This window comes from Syzygium oleosum, unplaced genomic scaffold (genome assembly GCF_021117445.2).
Source record: "Syzygium oleosum isolate NSW1041296 unplaced genomic scaffold, Sole_v2.1 Sole_v2.02, whole genome shotgun sequence".
In the NCBI taxonomy this organism is placed as follows: Eukaryota; Viridiplantae; Streptophyta; class Magnoliopsida; order Myrtales; family Myrtaceae; genus Syzygium; species Syzygium oleosum.
The window spans coordinates 4,267,333-4,289,259 of record NW_026607486.1 but is presented as its reverse complement, the minus strand read 5'-3'; the positions used below and the strand labels follow the sequence as shown (position 1 = coordinate 4,289,259).

General features: G+C 39.7%; 1 protein-coding gene and 1 long non-coding RNA gene across 2 annotated transcripts; one reads left to right on the top strand and one right to left on the bottom strand.

Annotated features, from left to right (window-relative positions):
- Nucleotides 1-6,419: 6,419 nt before the first annotated feature.
- LOC115668440 (cold shock protein 2-like) lies at nucleotides 6,420-7,590 on the bottom strand. Its single transcript, XM_030589897.2, has one exon. It carries the CDS (start codon nucleotides 7,374-7,376, stop codon nucleotides 6,729-6,731), a length of 648 nt encoding a protein of 215 aa, XP_030445757.1. The 5' UTR covers nucleotides 7,377-7,590; the 3' UTR covers nucleotides 6,420-6,728.
- Nucleotides 7,591-12,108: 4,518 nt separating this feature from the next.
- Nucleotides 12,109-13,890, top strand: LOC130137427 (uncharacterized). Its single transcript, XR_008815870.1, has 2 exons — nucleotides 12,109-13,363; nucleotides 13,450-13,890. It is a non-coding gene; the product is annotated as an uncharacterized LOC130137427 (long non-coding RNA).
- Nucleotides 13,891-21,927: the final 8,037 nt, after the last annotated feature.

Genomic DNA, 21,927 nt, shown 5'->3' with positions numbered 1-21,927 from the left:
CAAAGAACATGGCCATTTCGCTTTTGAGCAATTTCGCTTTTGAGCACTGAAAAGTGAGATTGGTCACCCATTCCACATGGATAAAGAAGCAAAACTCAAAAGCAAATGAATCACCATGTTCATAAGCAAAGCGCCCCGCCCACCACCCCCATCATCCCCCCCCCAACTCGAAAGGCATCATCTCAAGTTGGGATTCGATTGGCGTTTGGTAGGACTATTGTAGATTTCAGTTTTACCTCAATCCCCAAAAAGAGGAAATAGTGAGAAGAAAAAGAAGAAGAAGAAGGACAATAATTCTAATCGTGGGTCGAGTCATTGCATATGATGAGCAATCGATGGGGGGTCACGATTTTTTCTAACACCTCGCAAGACTAGGACTGCATTGTCACTGTCATGGAATGTTTCCGCTACTTGTCCCTTCCTTTCTTTTGCTTTCCTGGGTCCACGAGCCATCAGATGAAGACTTTGCTTTTTTGACCAACTGTTGTAACGTCGAGATCAAATGGGAGGGGGGGTGACCCAAGCAGGCAAGTATCGATTCATTTGATGGGGAGATTGAATGAAAATCTCCCTTAAATTGTAACATAGCGCAAAAGGCCATGGAATGGTTAAACATCATCTGATATTGATGTCGGGACGGTTTGTTACTGTAGTTCTACACCCTTTTCCTTTCCTATTCTTTCTTTTCCCATTGAAACTTATGAGCTTTCTTCCTTTCTTGTTGGAGTAACGTCTTTTCTTCGATTTTTTACCGCTTTTCTAGAACAAGAGCAATGTCAATTGTCCGATCTACTAAAATTTCACCAATGATACTCGCGAGTTGGATGGGGTTTACCTTTCTGTTTTTCTTCTGCATGAACCATCTTCAGGCACCTAACACACCTGACACTACGATCAGGGCAATGATACGTTTTGGAGGCATTGTGGGTGTTGGCTTGTGAAGCAAAGGAATCAAAATCTATGATCTTGATCTAACCCCTGCCAAATCAACCGTGTGGATAAGGTACACGTGTGTGGGTCCTCTCGTGACCTTTGTCAACTTGCCCTCCAGATCATGATACAATATCATGTGTGATTTGAGGCTAAACGTGTCACTGCATGCCTGTCCTCTTCATGACACCATCTAGCAGGAAAGAGGAAAAGGGCTATTCTTCATGTATCAGCAACCTTCATAATTATTGGAGGACAAGAGAAACCCTCCATTGTTCTTTTTTCTATTCCCATGGCGCGTCCTTCTGCTTTACAACGTCTTTGTCAGTCCATGGTGAGGTATGAAGTTGCCTAATGCTAAAGGCAACAGTGCTTGTTGTTTGGAGGAAGGAGTGATGTGAATAGATTGGCATGCTGTTGAAGGTCGATTGGAGCTTGTCTGAGACAAAGTAGAGATGTAACTATTGAAAGAAATCGACCCGATGGATCGTCATATCTCATCCTGTGGCGAATGAGCCGAAATTTGATTGCCCACAATGAAAGGAGAGTTTTCGATAAGAAAACACGCAGGGAAAGATGTCGAGTCACATCGATCTTGAGTACTGGTGGTTTTTTGTTGCAAGAGAGCAATATATTTGTAATTGGATAAGTATCCAATGGCAAGAGCGGGGCAGAAAAACATTTTGTTGATTTGTAATAGGGAATCGTGAATTTGAATCGACATGCTCTTGAAAAAATCATCTCTAAGTGGAGAGATTGGTGAGCAAAACTTTATCAAGAAAATGATGAAAATAGAAGAGATAAGCACATTAGAAATACTAAAACTTATCATGAAAGTGTAATTGAGTTTTAAAATTTTCAAAACGTGCAATGAAGTCTTAAAACCTATCATAAAATTGCAATTGAGTCATAAACTTTCGAAAAGGGCAATCAAATCATAAAACTTGTATATCTGTACAATCAAGACTTAAAACTTGTCAAGTTATTACAATTAAATCGTAAAACTTGTTAGCATTTTCCATTTAAGAAGTTGGACGAAGTTAATAGAAGAACTTGATTACATTAACTTGACAAATTTTAGCATTCAATTACACTTTCGTGATAGATTTTAAGATTTTCAGCACACTTATCACAAAAATAAAAAATAAGCGATGGATTGTCAAAAAAAAAAAAAAAAAAGTCAGGTCGGGTTGGTTCCATAGAAGTTTCTAAGTGACGTGCCCTAAGCCTGCAAAAGTTGTCTGAGCAGAAATCCATAATTCACGGTTGTACAGATACGGGATTGGACTCTGCAACTGCAGGTCTCATCTCCTTTCAAACTCCCAATGTTTGGCCCATGCAAATCGCAAACCAATTTTTCTCGTTTGTCTAGACTCGGCACGAAGCTTAAATCAATGTTCAATCTCCAACTTTCATACAGGGCACAAGTGATCATCGAAATTACCACATCGGGCCCATAATTCCCATAAATTCTGAATTTTCTCATATATGATTTCTCAATAAAATAAAATCATCTCGCCCTCCTAACCTCGAATTCTCGGTCCGCCGTCGGTCATAAGTAATCGATTCTTTATATCATAAAGTATAGATGGTCTCAAGGTTGGAACCCCGTACATTCACTGTTGGCCCGCATCATATTTGATTTATAGATTTATGAGGACTCTTACGTGTTAGGGTTAATCTCCTAAAGTAAAGATTCACTTTACAAAAGGAAAACATAGTAAATTTAGAGTATTAAAAGTCGACCGTTGTATTAGTAGTTGTATAATTATGCTCCAAACTCAACTTCTCATTTCGAAAACGTGGACCGGGATGGTCCTGTATCAATTTCGAAACGAACTATTATTTGGTTGAACTGAGCAAGTTAAACAAAAATTATAATAATTAAGCAAGTATCCCTCAAACCGCTAAAGAGTTTTCAAAACTAGCCTTACAATGACCCGACCCGTTTGTTTCATACGAGTCGAGCATTCAAAAGGAGTACTCTGAGTAATCGCATAAGGTGATGATCGTTTGGATAACCCAAACTTTTGATTTATAGATCATTCAATAGGGACTTAGCCCAATGAAATTCTACGCATTTGAAAGAATCTGAAGAGTGCGTCTCTTTCAATTGCCCAAGCAAGCATACATCTGCACATAATAATACATTCCATCTTTACTTTCGTTCCTCGTGAATCCTAGAACTTGGTAACCTGCATGAGCCTCAAGTTAATTAAGCATTAACACGAGCACTAAGCAAGACTCATCGGCAGGATATTCTCATCAAACACATGATCATAATCTGTTCATCCGCTGCAAGAGGGGCCGATAAGGATCGTTTAAACAGACCCATGTAAATCATGCAAGAAAAGAAAAGATTGCTGAGATAACTCAGTCCATATAGATATGCTGACTTCAATTCGTGATAGCACATTCACTAGAAGAAACAGACATAGCCAAAGTTTGCAGTTCACTGACTAAATCACAACAGAGAGTTGGGACTTCATGCGGACTAAAAAAATTTACAACTATCACAGATCAGCAGAAGCATCATGTTCCCCAATCTTAACACCAAGCGCGGAGATCACCAGTTCACCCTCAAACATTCCGATATGGATCCAACAGAAGATAACGGTGTCGGCATTCCGCATGAATTTCATATATATGATCCTGCAACAGGTACACACGACCGGGTCTTCCGAAAGGTTTGAGTTTTCAGCCCGCATAGTTCGGGTGGATGATTAACTCACCATAAAGAGTTGTTGATTGTATTCCCCGATCTCGTAAATTCTCTTCCAGAAAAAGGAAAGATGGCTATGTAATTTTTCGGTGTCAATTTATCAGAAACGGTAATTGGTTTCATATCAGCAACTAAGGCCAGGTAAGCCATCATGGAGAAAGAGAAGTGGAAAAGCAAGTGCATAAGATGAACCCAGTCACATATTACGTAGAGCAATCTGGGTTCATTTTCCAGATTTTGCCTGATTTCACAATGATTGGGCCAGCAGCAACTCTCACCGAAGGGATCGAGCATTCGTATCTACCAAACCAAGTAAAAGAAAGACCCTAGGCATAATTCCAGGCCATCATTATGAGAATGCACATACTGGATCCACTTCCTGAAAAATTCCTTCAAAACATGCTGGTCTGTGTTGACAGGTATTTTTGAAGAGCTAAACAAATCTTGTATCAAATTCTGGTCTATCCACCGGTACAGATTCTGGACGCTAATCCAAAAGAAATGAACCTTGCTTTGATATAATTGAACTGAGAACCAGTGCAGCAACACAAAAATTCACTATAATATAAGGCGGAACTGCACACATTTCTAGCATCCTGATCGACAAACACAGAATGAGAATTGGAACATGCTAGAAAGTACGCATTTAAGGACCTTCAAGAGTCTCTTCAACAATGCCATACAGAAATGAAAGCCTTGGTTTCTTTGTCTGATTGGAAGAGAAAGGAAGATGTAATCTATTAGCACAGGTCAAACCATCGCTAAGAAATTGCTCTCGGAAAGAGCGTACAGTAGTTATGACTAGAAAAGAGGAAATAATCTTCTTCTGTTTTTTTGGGTTGGGAAAAATCTTATTAGGCAGTTATTCTTTAGACAATGAGTTACTTGGCAGTGAATATGCCCCCCTGAAAAAGGAGAGAAGAAGAATCTGACAGCGATAATCATTCAGAACAAAAACTGGTAAGGCCACACTGTTACTCATTAGACTATGAGTTGCTTGGCAGAGAAGGTTCTTGCGCTCCCATAGAAAAAATGAACATTAATTATCTTCTACTCTTTATCCTAGTCGACTTACTGCAGATGCCATCTTGAGATGATGCTACGTGCAAGTATAATACAGGCAAAGCTGTCCTGTCAAGGAAAATCTTTTAACGTGTACCTTTGTAAGCTCCTATGTCTTATCTATGGGTAAGTTAAGCTCCTAATGTCAATTCTGAATTATTATAAATAAATCAAGAAGCAAATCTTTCGAACAATATCCATTTTGTCGTCCTTGTGCATGATAGAGATAGCTCTAGCTGCAGACCACTCAGAGGAAACAAATTAACTAATTCTAGATAGCTCTCTAATTCTGTTTGAACCACCTCCCACCCCACCCACCCACCCACCCACCCACAAACACACACCCAAGAAAGGGGAAAAGGACATTACATTATAAAAACTCAGCAAGGTCTCTGAGTGAGAGAGAGAGAGAGAGAGAGAGAGAGAGAGAGAGAGAGAGAGAGAGAGTAAAAGAGGAGCAATAAATTGATCAAAGAACTTAAATAAAACTAGTTCCTCTTGCTGTGAGAATGCCACTGATAGCTCTGAGCCTACAAGTGGCAACCTGGTAGGTCTCAGCAAAGGCATGAACCTGGGAAATAGAAATTTGTAAAATAACTTCATCCATATTTCTTTTGTTTCAACCAATCTACTTAATATGTTAGTTCTAGTTCAAAAATCTCGCACTTGCATAAGCATGAGTTGCCATATTTAAGTTCTGCAATTTGATATGTCATGCAATAAATGCAGCAGTAGTTTTCTCAAATCGACTGGCGTCAAGTGACATCTTTCTCTCATGGCCTTTACGGCAAATGCATGCCTTCTAAAAACCATCTCCTGGGAAACATATGAGCATAAAGGAGTCAATTTTTCTGAAGTTCAATATTTTTTAGTATAATGTCTCAGTTAAATGAACATTAGCATAGGAGGCCTTGAGCTCAAAGATTCCAACAATAAAATGTTCCCAATTCAGTCCTGGACCATACATAAGATACTAAGATATAAGGTGGCAGTTTTCCCGCTATAGAGGAAGAGGATCCACCAAAAAGGGGGGAAAAAGCAAGCTTTAGATGTAGAAGATAAGATCAAGAAATAGACACAACCTTGTGAATCGAGAAGGCCCATGACTAATTGTTTCCCGAAAATAACATGGCGATAAAGTAGCAGATTCGCAGCGTCAAATTTGTCAGACAATGCCAATGAGAACAAGATAAGGTTTCTGTGAACTCAAACACCCACATATTTTATGGACTTGGTCCTCGCTCTTTCTTTCAGAATGGATAAACTTCAGCCAACTTCATGAAAGCGACGATGGGAGATAGGACCCTCAATGGTGACAACCAAAGAAAAGGATTTCTATGCCACGACAGTAAAAGGCAACTCACAGAGAGTTTTCTAATTGTAAAAGGAGAACAAGCATGTCACTCTACAATTGGAAAACGTCAAGAAATTTCCAAAAGAACAACTTCAACGTGTTGATAATACATGGGGGGTGTAATGGCCCATTTCATATGAAAACATGAACGTTAAAATATTCAGAACAGTTTCACATCTCTTCACACTGGAAAAAGTATTGAGCAAACACCAACATTAGAAACTGAAAGTGACAATACAGTCTCGAAGCCAATTTTCTGCAACTTGGACGACAAGAATGGAGTCACCACCACCATCAAAGCAGAAAATGGAACTTGGGAGAGCGAAAGTGCGGGATTAGAAGGCAAATGTGTATGTCTAGCAAAAGCAAACGAACTTAAATGCAGAATGAGCACAAGAAAACCAATCAACCACCAAACTCCCATCAAATTCAGAATGTCTGCACTTAAAATGCAGTTAACTGACTGGAAGACAATTCAGTTCGATCAGCAATCTCAATGTAAAAGAATGACGGTAAAATCATTAATTTAAGATCAAAAGAAGGAATTTAAGAGAGAAAGCTTTACTCGATGAACATCAGCACCAGATCACCAGATATACAAAGCGAATTAACCCAAATCCCAAATTGGAGCCACAACAAACGGATTGAACAAAGAAGCGCTCATTCCTGCTCACTAGGGCAATCCCTGGCTAAATGCCCTTCTTCGCCACAATTGAAACACCCCCTTCCGCCACCACCGCCACTGAATCCACCGCCACCGCCGCCGTATCCTCTGCCACCTCCGAATCTCCTTCCTCCTCTCCCACCTCCGCCATATCCTCCACCGTATCCTCCGCCGCGGCCACCTCCATGGTAGCAATCCCGCGCCAGGTGCCCCATTCTTCCGCAACTATAACACGCCCCGCCGCCGCCACCGCCACCGCCGTCTCCGCCACGACCGCCGCCGTACCCTCCACCTCCACCGTAACCTCCTCCTCCTCTCCGCCCACCTCCACCTATCCCGTAACCGCCGCCGCCGCCGCCGAACCGGCCTCCCCCATACCAACCCCTCCCTCCCCCGCCGCCGCCGCCGCCGCGGCGCGATCCGTCCAGGATCATCACATCGGCGGCCTTGGTCCGCATGTCCTCGGCGAACTCGACGGAGAACTCCACCAGCTGGCCCTCGAAGAGGGTGCGGAAGCCGTCGGAGCGGATGGAGGTCTGGTGGACGAAGAGGTCGTCGCCGCCGCCGTCGGGGGCGATGAAGCCGAACCCCTTCAGGGCGCTGAACCACTTGACCGTGCCGGAGGCCCGCTTCGGCTCCGCCATCTCGCGAGCGCGCGCTAAAAAAGCTTCTAGAAGCTCGGGGAAGAAGAAGATTCGCCCGCGGCTGGCCGAGCGAGTGGGGGGGGGAGAGAGAGAGAGAAACGAGACGAGAACTAACTTCAACTCGCTCAACTGACAGTACAGTGCAGGATCCGCTTTTTCGCCTTTTCCTCTTTTGCCGCTTTGCTTTTTGCAGAGGTGCGTGCTGGCCGTCGCCTGGGGGCGCGCGCGCGTCGGGCGGGTGGCGGTTGAGCGGTCGTTGGAAACGGACGGTTGGATCGGCGTCGACTGTCCATCTCGCCTCGCTCTGGTTCGTTTCCCATCATTCGTTCTCAATTTTGTTTTTATGTATTTTAGGTTAAGTTTCAATGTTTCATGTGGCTTTTTGCCCATTTTTTATCCCGGGGGGGCGGGTGGGCTTTTGAGGATGTTGCTCTTGCTCTCCACCCACATATATCGGATTCCTGCCACGTCAGACCCGGGGAAACGTTACGGCGCGGCGGGAAAAATAACTCCCTCCTTTTTGGCACGAGACAAAAATTCCCTTAAATCCCACTTTTATCGGCTTTACATAACTCCTCGGGACTTGCGGTTTTTTTCCGGAGAAAATTCCGAATAAGAATTTTGAAGTGTCCTCGTATTCTTAAACAAAGGCATGAAATGGATTTTGTGTTAAGTAAGAGCTGATCTCAAATATAGATCTGAAGTGGTCATTGCAGTTTTAAATAAGGGTATGACCTTGTCGATCATTTTTCCTTTTTCTTTCTTTTTTCCTTCATCTGGTTTTCTTTTTGTTCTTCGCCGGTGGCCGGTGACCGGACGAAACCCGGAAAGGGCTCCGCGAGGGTTGCCTTCGCCCGATCTAGTGAGGGCCACCCCCGCTGGCAACAGGCAAGGGACGCCCTCGCCAGCCATGGGCAAGGCCGGCCCTCTCTAGATTTGGGTGAGGGTTGCCTCGCCAGCTGCCGGTAAGGCGACCCTAGCCCATGACCGGCGAGGGACACCCTCACAAGATCTAGGTGAGGGTCGCCTCACCAGCTGCCGGCAAGGGACGACCTCGCTTGTGCCTTTCGAGGGCTGGCCTCGCCTAAGCGAGGGTCTCGCTAGCCACCCCTCGCCGGTAGCTGGCGAGGCGACCCTAGCCCATGGCCAGCGACCGATCACTAGCGAAGAACAAAGAGAAAATCAGGAAAAAAAAAAGAAAAATGGAAAAAAAAATTCAAAAAAAAGTTGAAAGACGAAGGCCTTCTTTGAAACAGATATAGCCACTTCAGAACTTTATTTGAAACAAAATTAACTTCATACCCTTATTTGAGAAAACGATGGCATTTCAGACCCTTATTTGACACAAAGTCTACTTTAAGCTATTATTTAAGAAAATGATGGCACTTCAAGCCCTTATTTATAATTTCCCCTTTTATATGGGGTGGTGTGGCGTTATGTTCAAGGGTGATATCTCTCGTGTTTTGGATAGCCTCGCCGTTGGCTTAACCACGGGCTAAGGGTGAGCGGTTCTAGATTCCTTGCAGGTTCCACATGGAACCTGAAACTTGGAACCTACCCTCAGGTACAGGTTCCTCAACTTTTAGAACCTAGAACCTACTCGTCAGAAGCTGGAACTTGGAACTTATCCTGTCACCGGTTTCAAGGTAAGTTCCAAGGTCTAACAGGTTCTTTTTTTTATTTCATCAAATCGAAAATAAACGCAACAATACTGAACAAACTTGTCATTCATCAAAAAGAATACAAAAGACTAGTTTTCGTGATATTACGGTTCAAATAAATATAACTAAAATGAAAAGTCATTGCGTGAATTGATACTAGGGGTGAGCAGATCCATATTATGTATAGGTTCCACCCATGATAATAGGTTCCTCATTTTTTGGAACTTGCAACCTACCCTATCAAGGTTCGAGGGTCGGTTCCAGAGTCTACTCAAGTTCCACCTATATTATTAATTGAACAATTGTAATAAATCATTATCTTTAATGATCATCACTTACTGCTATAATCAACTAACCACAACTTATATTTAGACATACGAAGAATATGAAACATTAACAAGTCATAAAATGAAAGCTCAGACTAATGGTTCCAGATTATATACTCATCATCTAATACCATGAAACACAGCAGGATCACGCAAAGATATAGACTAAGAGAAAACATAGAAAAACTTGTTCAGGTTTCAAGTTCTAGGTTCCACCTACCTAGAGCCTGGAATCTACTTGTCGAAACAGGTTCTCCAAATTTTGAAACCTGAAACCTACAAGTTCCCATTGATCGGGTTCTCAGGTTCCAGGGTAGAAGCTCGACCATGCTCACCCTTACCGCAGGCTATTTAGGACGCCTCACTACTTTTAGTGGCTAGAACCAGAAAATGCTTGATCTGAGAATTGTTAGGGCGCGCATGATAACTTGCCAAATAGTGATAATTTCTGTTTTTCTGTTCCCAGAAATAGGTTTGGAACAGAAATCCGTTTGGTAACGCAATTTCATTTTTCTATTTTTGAAACAAATTTCTATTCTAGAAATAGGTTTGAAACAGAAATCAGAAGTTAAAAAAATCTACTTTTCTATTTCTGAAACAGAAATTAGAAATTAGCAACTCTTCTCATCGCTCGCCCTCGCTACAAGCCGGCCACCCCCGCCGCCGCTCACTATTGCCGCCGGCCTCCTCCTGCCACCGCCGGCCACCAACCGCCTCCCGCCACCGTCAGCCGGCCACAACCCAAAAAAAATTCTGGAAAATCCATAAAAATTGAAAATTTTCAGAAAAATTCATAAAAAATTCCAAAAAATAAAAAAAGTCAGATTTCGGGAAAATAGGTAATTTGTTGAATTTTTTCCAAAAAAATCAAAAATTTCAAAATTTTACAGAATGGCTTAGAATACCTATGGCCACCCACTTTGAGTGAAATTTAAATTTTTTGATGTGCCAAAAAAATCAAAAATTCAAAAATTCAAAACTTCATAGAATGGCTTAGAATACCTGTGGTCACCCACTTTGAGTGAAATTTAAATTTTTTGAGGCGCCCAAAAAAATTAAAAAATAAAAAATTTCAAAACTTCATAGAATGGCTTAGAATACATATGGCCACCCACTTTGAGTGAAATCCAAATTTTTTTAGGTGCCCAAAAAAAATTTAAAAATTTAAAAAATTTCAAAACTTCACGGAATGACTTAGAATACCTGTGGCCACCCACTTTGAGTGAAATTTAATTTTTTTTAATTTTTTAATTTTTTTGGGCACCTCAAAAAATTTAAATTTCACTCAAAGTGAGTAGTCACAGGTATTCTAAGACATTCTGTGAAGTTTTGAAATTTTTAATTTTTTTTGGAAAAAATTCAACAAATTTCCTATTTTCCCAAAATCTGACTTTTTTTTTATTTTCTGGAAATTTTAATGAATTTTTGTGGAATTTTTCAATTTTTATGGATTTTCTGAATTTTTTTTAGATTTTTAGGAATTTTCCCAGATTTTCTAATTTTTTTATTCCATTTCTAAAAGAATAGATTTTTGTTCCGGAAAATAGAAATTTGTATTGTTATCAAACGAATTTCTATTTCGGAAACAGAAATTTTGTGTCGTTATCAAACACACATTTTTGCTCAGAAACTCGTCCATGAAATAGAAATAGAAAAATTTATTTCTGGCCAGAAATTGATTTCTAGAATAGAAATGTTACCATGCGCGCCCTTAATGGCCAGTGGGTGTTCTCTGGGGTTCCTCATAGGTAGGTCAGTTAGTCCTTCACGTCGGGCACATTAGAAAGTGATAACTCTATAAAAATAGAGTTATTTTATTTATTTTAGGTAACAAATAATGCAATATTTGTGAGAAAATATTTAGATTTCTCTCTATGTACTCAAATTTTCCTTGTTTATGCAGAATAATTAGATATGGAGGAAATAAGGAAAAATGGCAAAAAGAAGGAAATGAAGATGCTACCTAGAGAAGAGTTAGAAAGTGGATGCCAAATCAGGAATTCTACGATTTATTCTCTAATTTTATGCGAAAAATAAGCAATTGTCTTGTGTTGGGAGTCTTTGATGTTATCTTATAAATAATTGAGAGCATAGGAGACGGCTAATTTTTTTATTGTTATTTTTTTCATTGTTTTAGGAGTTTTTCAAGTATTTTGAAGAGAAGACAGTGGTGACAGAATTCTTGTTCTTCGATTCAAGATGTTGGGTTCAATTTATATTTTCGTTTCTTCTTCTATTATGTTCTAATTTTCTTTTGTTAGGGCTATGATGTAGCCTGACTATGATAATATGAATTTTATACTTTTTATGTTCCATAAGTGATTTCATTCATGTAAGTTATATATTATTGTGCTTAATGTATTTAAGTGACTGGCCACCATTTGAATGATCTAATGTGCATATTTGAGACTGAGAAGTGACAATATGTAATTACTCCTTATAATATATAACCATGAATTAAATGTGAATAGAGGTATACCATGTTATTTGTGTGGCTTTCGATGATAAGGTAGTCCAAAAGATTCATTGTTAACCGGGAATATTCACATATTTTAATGCACTCATGTTTATTTAAATTCACATAGAGATATGGTGGATTGATAAACTGAGTAGGTTTGTTATACCTAGAGATATAATAATAAATAGACTAAGAAATTCTGCTGTCACATGTTTGATAATGTTCTTGTATACATAATGATCTGAAATTAATATGTAGTGGTTATGGTAAAATCGGATGTTCTAATATATTATTTGATTGATTAACTGCCTTTAGTATCGAAATTTTGTTTCTAAGTTAGTCAATTTTCATTTATTCTCAATTCTACTATAATATGTTAGATAAATTTTAGAATTAGTCCATTTTTAATATTTAATTGGTTTACTAATAATCAATCTCTGTGAGACAGTTTATTGACACGTTCATTTGGATTTAGAATTTTACGAACAGAAAGCTTATAAATGGCTTCAAGAAGCAACAACAATGAACTCCACATGTTTAATGAATATAATATGACCAGTACCTGATATTATGGTACCGGTGTAGACCAAAATTGGGTTATTGGTCCAATTCTGACCTGGTGATAGACACCAAGAGTTTGTAGGGGTGATTGGTTCCCGGTCTAATCCGGTCTAATGGAACCAATCACTTTTTTTTTCCACTACTTGATGCCATTTTTTCATGTTAAATTAAGTGATATTCATGCAATGATCCTCAAATTGGAAAGATGAATAAAAAAACGTGCTTCATTTAAAGTTTAGTTCACATTTTACTAATTTTTTTGAAGAAAAAAAGAAAAAAAAGTATATATAATCAGTCCGATCCAGTCCGGTTCCCTTTGGAACCGGGAGCCGGACCATCCGGACATTGTTTCCACTTTTAGGAACCGGGAACTAGACCAAATAGGCCGATCCGGTCCGGTTGGGACGGTTTCGGGTTTGGGCAGTCCGTTTTGTACACCCTAGGAGGCTACAACATTTCATTGATCACCACAATTCTGTATGTCTCATTTTTTTACGATAAATTGCAGGATGATATTGAGTACAAGAATCTCTTATGTTGTGGTTTCGCTCCTCTCAGGTCTGTTTCTTGCAGCTTATTCCATGGTTTTTGGGGTAGAGACGGCGAAAGGTTTCAGATGGCTCTTTAAAAGGGTTCTCATAAGTCCTTGAACCGGCATTTCCCAGCCTTGCAGCAAATGAAGGACAAAGTTTTGGGTGTGAATTGGTGGGGACAGTGCTAATTCTTTTGTTGCTGGGTTCTCTATGGGCTTTGAGCGGGAGATTTGTGAGGACGGAATTGTGCAGAGGAACCGGCGAGCCCAAGCTGTGGTTGGCCTGCATGGTTGCACCGCTTGGCGTGTGGTAGAGGTGGTTCTAGGCCTGGCTCAATGGGCGCCGGCTTGGTATGGCCCGTCACTTGAAAAGGGTTCCTCTGGGCACGTTTCTTGCCATTGTCTCTGCAGCTTGTGTGATGGCAGGACTATCCACGGTGAAGAAGGAAGTGAACTCCCTCCCTCTCTCTCATTTTGTTCAAAGGGGTATTTAGATTGCCAAACTGATCGCTATGATACATGTTACATTGCGCAGGTCAAACTTAAGCTCTCAGTCGAGGAGGCTCCATCTTCAATTCGAATTGAGATTTTCTCTCTTCATCTGATCTGAGAGTCTTTTATTGTTCTTATTTAGTTTTTTTGTTTTTTCTTTGCTCACTTTTGATACTCTTCTCTGCTCGTTATGTGTATCTTCCCCTTCCATTGTTAGGAATCAAGTTGCTGCTTCAGATCCTCCAAACCAAGAGTCTGACAGGATCAAGGAGGATTATGGTGTTTTCATACTACACTGAAAACGTTTATACGAATTTTTTGAGTTTTGGAAACTTTCATCTCCCAATTTAAATCTTGATCTGGGAGCTCTTATCTCCCAATCTACAATTAGATGTGGGAGTTCCTTAGAGACGCATCTATGTTCATTCAATCTCTCCCGATCTAGATCTAGATTTGGGAGCTTGTTCAACATGTTTTTGGTGTCTCTGTGTTGAGGACATTGAATCTAAGCATGCACCATCCATTGGGCAAGCCGTAGTTATTGGAGAAGGAGATTACGGTGTGTGCTCAAAAGTTATTCGGTGATCGGCCGTTGTTTGTTCTATTTTTTTATGCCGAGACATATTAGTTCTTGTGCAATGAGAATGTGCTTATCATAGCAATTTGTGCTTTATTGTTTTATTTTGCTGTTTGGGATTTGCGTTGTTTTGAAGGTCTTATGTATCTTAGACCTGTTAAATGGGTCAATACAATTTTGAAGAGCCCATCTTAAATGGGTTTTAAAGTTTTAAGCCTATCATAAATGGGTGAGTTGAGTGTGGAACCCATTTCCAAACCCACTCATTAAGCTCACCCCCTTTTTATAAAAATACATTTTTTAAAAATCGAATTTTTTTATTTTTCTTTTTTCTTTTCGTTTTTTTCTTTTTTTTCTCTTTCTCTTTTCGGCTGGCCACCGGCCACAGGGGAGGAATGGCCTCGCCACAGGTCGGTGAGACCTTAGGCTAGCTGGAATCGGGCGAGCTTGGCCTCGCCAGATCGGCGACCTCGAGCTCACTCGAGGTCGGCGAGCTCGCATCTTGCCACAAGCCAGCGAGGCCGAGCTCGCCCGATTCCGACGAGCTCGAGTCTCGCCGCGCCGGCCTCGGGCGATCTCGACCTTGCCAGATCTGGCGTGGTCGAGCTCGCTCGAGGCCGGCGAGGCCTCAGCCTCGTCAGATTAGCGAGCTCGAGCTTCGCCGGCCTCCGGCGAGCTCGTCCTCACCTGTGGTTGGTGGCCGGATGCCAGCCGTTGTTGTGGCCGACCACCAGCCAAAAATAAAGGAAAAATTTAAAAATTAAAATTAATTAAAAATTGGATTTTAAAAAAAATTAAATAAATTTAAATTTAAAATTGTATTGTATGAAAATGTTTTAGTAGTATAATTTTTAAAAAAAGTCATAAGAAATAATTTTTCCTATATTGAGTTAAATATAGAAGTGTTTTAGCAATATGGGTTGGATCGGGTATGGGTCGGGATATTTATATTATAAATAAATGGGTCATAAACGGATTAATGGATCAATTTGAGTCGGACCATTTATGATCGGACCCAAACCCGACCCGACCCGACCCACCCGTTTAACAGGTCTAAATATCATCTTAAAATCTTGAGATATGAATAAAATATTTACTTTCGACAGAAAAAAACTTAAGCATTGTGACACTATTATCACAGCCACACTAATATCTCGACGTTCATCGCTGAGTTCCATGCGATGAGACGGAGCAACTATCCTCGGCGAGCTTATGCGTATGCAGCAACTACCACAAGTGTCTCGTTGGGCTCCAGAATTCTCATATACAGACTACCAATTTGGATTGAGAGCTGTGATTAGCATTATCTGGTGCCTCTGATACTGAACATAGAAGAGAGACTGGATGAACTAAGTGCCTTCTTACCTCAAACAGTTGAATGTGTGATGAGCGAATCTATGGGGTGTCTAAGTACGGTCTCTTTCATCGCCGAGTTCCACGCGACGAGAAAGAGCAACTATCGTAGGCATATGCAGCTACTACCGTAGGTCACTCGTTTGGCTCCCAGATTCTGATATACAATCTACCAAATTTGGGTTGAGAGCTGCGACTAGAATCTTTTCAGAGCGTTGAATTCTGACCATAGAAGAGAGACTTGGTGGATGAACCAAGTGCCATCTTACAATTCTGACCATAGAAGAGAGACTTGGCGGATGATGGATGAACCAAGTACCGTCTTACAATTCTTACTATAGAAGAGAGACTTGGCGGACGATGGATGAACCGCGGACGATCGATGAACCAAGTACCATCTTACGTCTTACAATTCTGACCATAGAAGGGAGACTTGGCGGAGGATGGATGAACCAAGTACCATCTTACAATTCTGACCATAGAAGAGAGACTTGGTGGCTGAACCAACTGCCCTCCTTACCTTCAAACAGTTGAAGGACTGTTGATTTGTCTCGTGTCAAAGCATCTTTAATGATGCAAATTGCCACGTTTAATTGGGAAATCATCTTTCAGAAAGTTGAAACCAAAGTATGCTGCTTTTTCCTGGATTCTGAATTCCACCCTCATTGTTGTTGAGGAAAACTCCTATTAATTTTGAAGTTGACAAAACCTTCTATGTTATTGTAAATCTGATACTTATTCTGAATTATTCCAGGTATGTATATTCTGGAAGCTCAGAAGAAAGTTATTCAGACTTTACAAGCTGTCAAGTATATTTTTGAAAACCCACATAATCGAAGTTACGAGATTCGAAGCGAAGATATTCGGATGCGGATGCGAAGTTATTCGAGATGCAAATGCGGGCGAAGAAATTATTCGAGACGAAGAAATTCGTCGGACGCAGAAGAAATTATTCGAGACGCAGAAATTCTTCGGGACGCGAGACGCAGGAGTTCTTCTGATGCAGACGCAGAATATCTTCAGACGCAAAATTCAGAACGTAACACAACAGCTAGTGATCTGGCATGGATTTCACAGAAGGAATGTTCTGATTGTCTCAATCTGAATCAAACTGATTGACAATCAAACATCATGACAAGAATGCATTACAACGGACAAAGTTCTACTTATGGAAACCAAGATTCTGATTGTATGGGCGACCATAATCAGCGGGATTCAGAATCTGTCAACCAATGGCTACTCAATTTCTTACTATACAAATCTGTCCAAGGTAAAGATTGGAAGATGATCCTCTGAAAGCTGTCCAACGGCTAGTTTGGAAGCAGAGGAGTATTTAAGGAGATCAACGAGCAGCGAGAAGGCGTCTGAATCAAGAATCAACAAGTCCAAAGTCCGAGCTTAATCCAATCATTTTTCTCTTGTCATTCTGAGCCAAATATTAAGATCTTGAGGGACACTTTGTAAGAGTAATTGTGTGAGATAGAGAGTCCTATCATACACAAGAGTGTTAACACTCAGAAGTTGTAATTCCTCTTGATTACATAGTGAAATCCGGCCCGGTAGGTAGAGCGTGGGAGAGTGGACGTAGGCTTGCTATAAGCCGAACCACTATAAACTTGTGTGCAGATTCTCTTTCCCTTATCTCTTACTTTACATTCTGCACATCAAGAGCACCGTCTATATAATCTGTCTTGAATCTGAACTTTATTCAGACTCTTCTGTGATTTATTTCGTTTCCGCATAAATTACTAAAAATTGTTTTAGATCACCTATTCACCCCCCTCTAGGTGATCCTTGCTAGCTACATCAATTGGTATCAGAGCAGGTTGCTCATTTATTGAAGTGTCTTACTTCTGAGCTAACGATCTATATGGCTAGCTATGGTGCTCCAGGGCTCATTGAAGGACAGAGCAACAACAGACCACCATATTTCGATGGCAAGGAATATAGTGTCTGGAAGAATAAGATGAAGGCATTCATAAAGTCAATTGATCACATGCAATGGGATGTCATCATCAGAGGTGTCAATCCAAAGTCTTCTGATTCAAAAGAAAAGGCAGATGCAAGCAAAGCAGCAGATCCTCCATTATCTCAAACTGAGATATCCAAAAGAGAAACCTTAGATTCCAAAGCAATTTATTCTCTTTATTGTGCCTTATCACCTATTGAATATAAAAAAATTGCTGCTTGTGAATCAGCTAAGGAAATCTGGGATACTCTTCTTATTACTTATGAAGGAACAGATCGAGCCAAGGAAACTCAAATTAATCTTCTGCTTGGTCAATATGAATCTTTCAAAATGAAGCCTGGAGAATCAATTGCTGATTTATATGACAGGTTTACTGATATAGTAAACGGTCTTGCTTATCAAGGACAACCAGTTCCAGATGCAATGAAAGTCAACAAACTTCTGAGAGGACTGACAAATCAGTGGGACAACATCAAAACATCTCTTCGAGAGACACAAAGGATCAAGCCTCTATCAGTGAATGAGTTAATTGGAACTCTTCAATCATATGAGACTGAGAAACGAAATGAGGAGATTGAATTCAAAGGTAATAAATCAATTGCTTTGAAGACTAACATTGATTCTGATGCAGATTCTGAAGATGAAGACGTTGATGATGAAGAACTAGCTCTATTTATAAAGAAGTATAAGAAAATGAAGATCAAAGGAAGAAACCTCAGGGGAAAGAAGCCTTTTGAAAAGAAGAAATCTTTCGATGAGACAGAAAGATCGAAGGATGTTATATGCTTTCACTGTAAGAAACGTGGACATATCAAGCCAAATTGTCCACTTCGAAAAAGACCAAGTTTGAGAAAGCAAAGAAGGCCTTAAAAGCGAAACCGGAGTGACACGGAATGTGAAGACAGTGATGAAGATTTACGTCTAATGGCTAAGTCGACTCGGACTCGATTCGATTCCCGATCCCAAAGTGGAAATTGAGGTAAAACATTCTGACATGCCTATTGAGGTATCAAATTACATTGATGAATTATGCTTTGAATTCAAGACTGCTCTTAAATGCATCTCTTCTTTGAAAAAGGAAAATTCATCACTGAGGCAACAGGATGTTTCACAAAAAGAAAAAATCGATTTCCTTCAAAAAGAATTTCATCAAGTCAAGGAAAGTCGAGATTTTCTTTCCAAAGAAAATGTAGTTTTGAAAAAGCAAGTTTCAGAAATTACTTCCAAATTTTCAAAGGGTTCAGAAACCTTGAAGCATATCCTTTCTATCCAAATTCCTTACTACAACAAATCTGGTCTCGGATTTGTGAAGGAAAGTGATAGCTTGATTGATTTTCCAAAGGTCAAGGAGAGATTAAAACAAAGACCTCCTCGACAAGCTTATAAAAATCATTTCAAAAGGAATTTTGTAAAACCTGTTGGTCGAAGTGCACTCAAGTGCTCAAAATGTGGAGATCCACAACATTTTGAGAATGAATGTCCTAAGGTCTGGAGACCTGTTAGAAGAGATTTTGTTAAGACAGCCTATACTAATGCTCAAGGACCCAAACAAATTTGGGTACCAAAGAAAACTTGAGATGTTGTGTTTTTTGCAGGTTACCACAAAGAGAAAAAGGAAGTGGTACCTAGACAGTGGATGCTCTAGACATATGACAGGAGATCCAAGTATATTCGTTGATCTACACAATCTGAATGGTGGAAAAGTATCCTTTGGAGGAAATACCAAAGGAAAAATCGTTGGCAAAGGAACAGTTGAAATTGGAGGACTTACAATCAATGATGTCTCGTTGGTAAAAGGACTCAACTACAACTTGATAAGCATAAGCCAACTATGTGATACAGGTTTCAGAATCAACTTTCAAGAAGATACATGCTCAGGGACAAGCAAAGATTCTTCTCAAACATTTACAGGGAGAAGACATGGCAATATCTATCTTCTAGATGTCAATCCAAACTCCACTCATTGCTTGATCTCAATCAAAGAGGATGAAGATCTATGGCATAGAAGCTGGGGCATATCAGTATGAAACAAATCTCAAAGATCTCAAACAAGAAACTGGTTCGAGGTCTACCAGATTTGAAATACAAGAAAACGAGTTATGCAATGCCCGCACTCTAGGAAAACAAGTAAGAAGTTCTTTCAAGTCTATACATCATGTTTCCACGGATCGTGCTTTGCGCCTTCTTCATATGGACCTATTTGGACCAACCGAACACAAAGTATTGGTGGTAAGAAATATTGTTTAGTCATTGTTGATGACTTCACAAGATTTACTTGGGTGTTCTTTCTTGCTCATAAAAATGAAACATTTTCATATTTTTCAAAATTTGCAAAAAGAGTTCAGAATGAAATGGGCTATTCCATTTCCTGCATTAAAACTGATCATGGGGGAGAATTTGAAAATCAAAGTTTTTCAGATTTTTGTGAGGAAAATGGCTTTCAACATAATTTTTCTACTCCTTATACACCAGAACAAAATGGTGTTGTGGAAAGGAAAAATCGTTCTTTGCAAGAAATGGCAAGAACTTTGCTTGATTGAAAGCAAAATTCCTTTTATTTCCGGGCGGATGCGGTTTTACAAGATGCTATATCATTAATGAGCTTTTCTCGGACCCATTCTTGAGAAAACCCCCTATGAGCTTTACAAAGGTAGAAAGCCCAACATTTCATATTTTCGAGTGTTTGGTTGTAAATGCTATATCCTGAAAAATCCAAATGACCGCACTGGAAAGTTTGATGAGAAAGCAGATGAAGGATTTTTCCTTGGATACTCAACTTCAAGTAAAGCATACAGAGTCTACAACAAGAACTCTCAGACTGTTGAAGAATCAATGAATGTGAGGTTTGAAGAAAACATTCAGACTCACAGAGATGAATCTGAACCATCTCCCAACATTCAAGAATTATCAGAAGCATCAAAAGGCAAAGAAGATAAAATACAGACTCAACCAGAAAGTTCAGAGTCTGCAGATTTTCAGAAGGAAAAATATGACAAAAACTGGAAACATAAATCCAGTCATCCGAAGAACCTCGTTATTGGAGATATAGAAGATGGTATCAAGACAAGATCCAAACACAAAGAGAACATCAGCAACTTGGCTTTGATATCAGAAATAGAGCCAAAAGAAGTTGGTGAAGCTTTATCAGATGAAAGCTGGATCGATGCTATGCAGGAGGAACTTCAGCAGTTCAGAATCAATAAAGTATGGGAGCTTGTGCCAAGACCCAAAAATCATCCAGTAATTGGAACAAAATGGGTATTCAGAAACAAACTGGATGACAAAGGGAAAGTTACAAGAAACAAAGCAAGACTGATTGCAAAAGGCTATTCTCAAGAAGAAGGCATAGACTATGATGAAACATATGCACCAGTTGCAAGGTTAGAAGCCATTCGGCTACTACTAGCTTATGCTTGTTTCCATAACTTTACATTATTTCAGATGGACGTGAAAAGTACCTTTCTGAATGGATATATCAAAGAAGAAGTATATGTGGAACAACCACCTGGTTTCGAAGAACCAAGAAAGAGTGATCATGTCTACAGACTCAAGAAGGCTCTTTACGGTCTGAAACAAGCACCAAGAGCTTGGTATGAAAGGTTAAGTAACTTCCTTCTGCAAAATGGTTTTACCAAAGGTAAAGTTGATACAACTTTATTTGTTAAGAAAAAGGGTAAGGATTTCTTAATTATTCAAATTTATGTTGATGATATAATCTTTGGATCTTCTAACGAATTGCTATGCAAGGAATTCTCAAAGAATATGCAGAATGAATTCGAGATGAGTATGATGGGAGAATTATCATTCTTTCTTGGCCTTCAAGTGAAACAAACCAAAGATGGTACATTCATTTGCCAAGAGAAGTATGCAAAGGAGATTATCAAGAAATTTGGATTACAGAATTGTAAGAAGACAGACATTCCCATGTCTCATTCATCCAAACTGGACAAAGATGAAAATGGTAAAAAGGTTGATCAGAAGGTATATAGAAGCATGATAGGCTCTTTATTATATCTAACTGCTTCTAGACCTGACATTCTTTTTAGTGTCTGTATGTGTGCAAGATTTCAATCAGACCCAAGGGAATCTCATTTCTCTGCAGTAAAAAGAATAATCAAATACATTGGAACATATCCAATGTTAGGTCTTTGGTATTCCAAAGATTCAGATTTTACTCTTACTGGATATTCTGATGCTGATTTAGCTGGATGTAAAGTGGACAGGAAAAGTACTTCCGGTACATGTCAACTGTTTGGGAATATGTTGGTATCCTGGTACTCAAAGAAGCGAGTACGGTTGCACTTTCTACAACGAGGCGAGAATATGTAGCATTGGGAAGTTCTTGTCATGCATTTACGTGGATGAAGCAACAATTACAAGACTTTGATATTGAAGAATCAAGTGTTGCAATCAAATGTGACAACACAAGTGCAATCAATTTGACAAAGAACCCAATTCTTCATTCTCGTGCTAAGCATATTGAAATCAAGCATCACTTTATTCGAGATCATGTTCAAAATGGTGATGTAAATATTCAATTTATTGATTCTAAGAATCAATTAGCTGATATATTTACAAAATCTCTTGATAAATCTTCATTTGAATTCATCAGAGAAAAACTG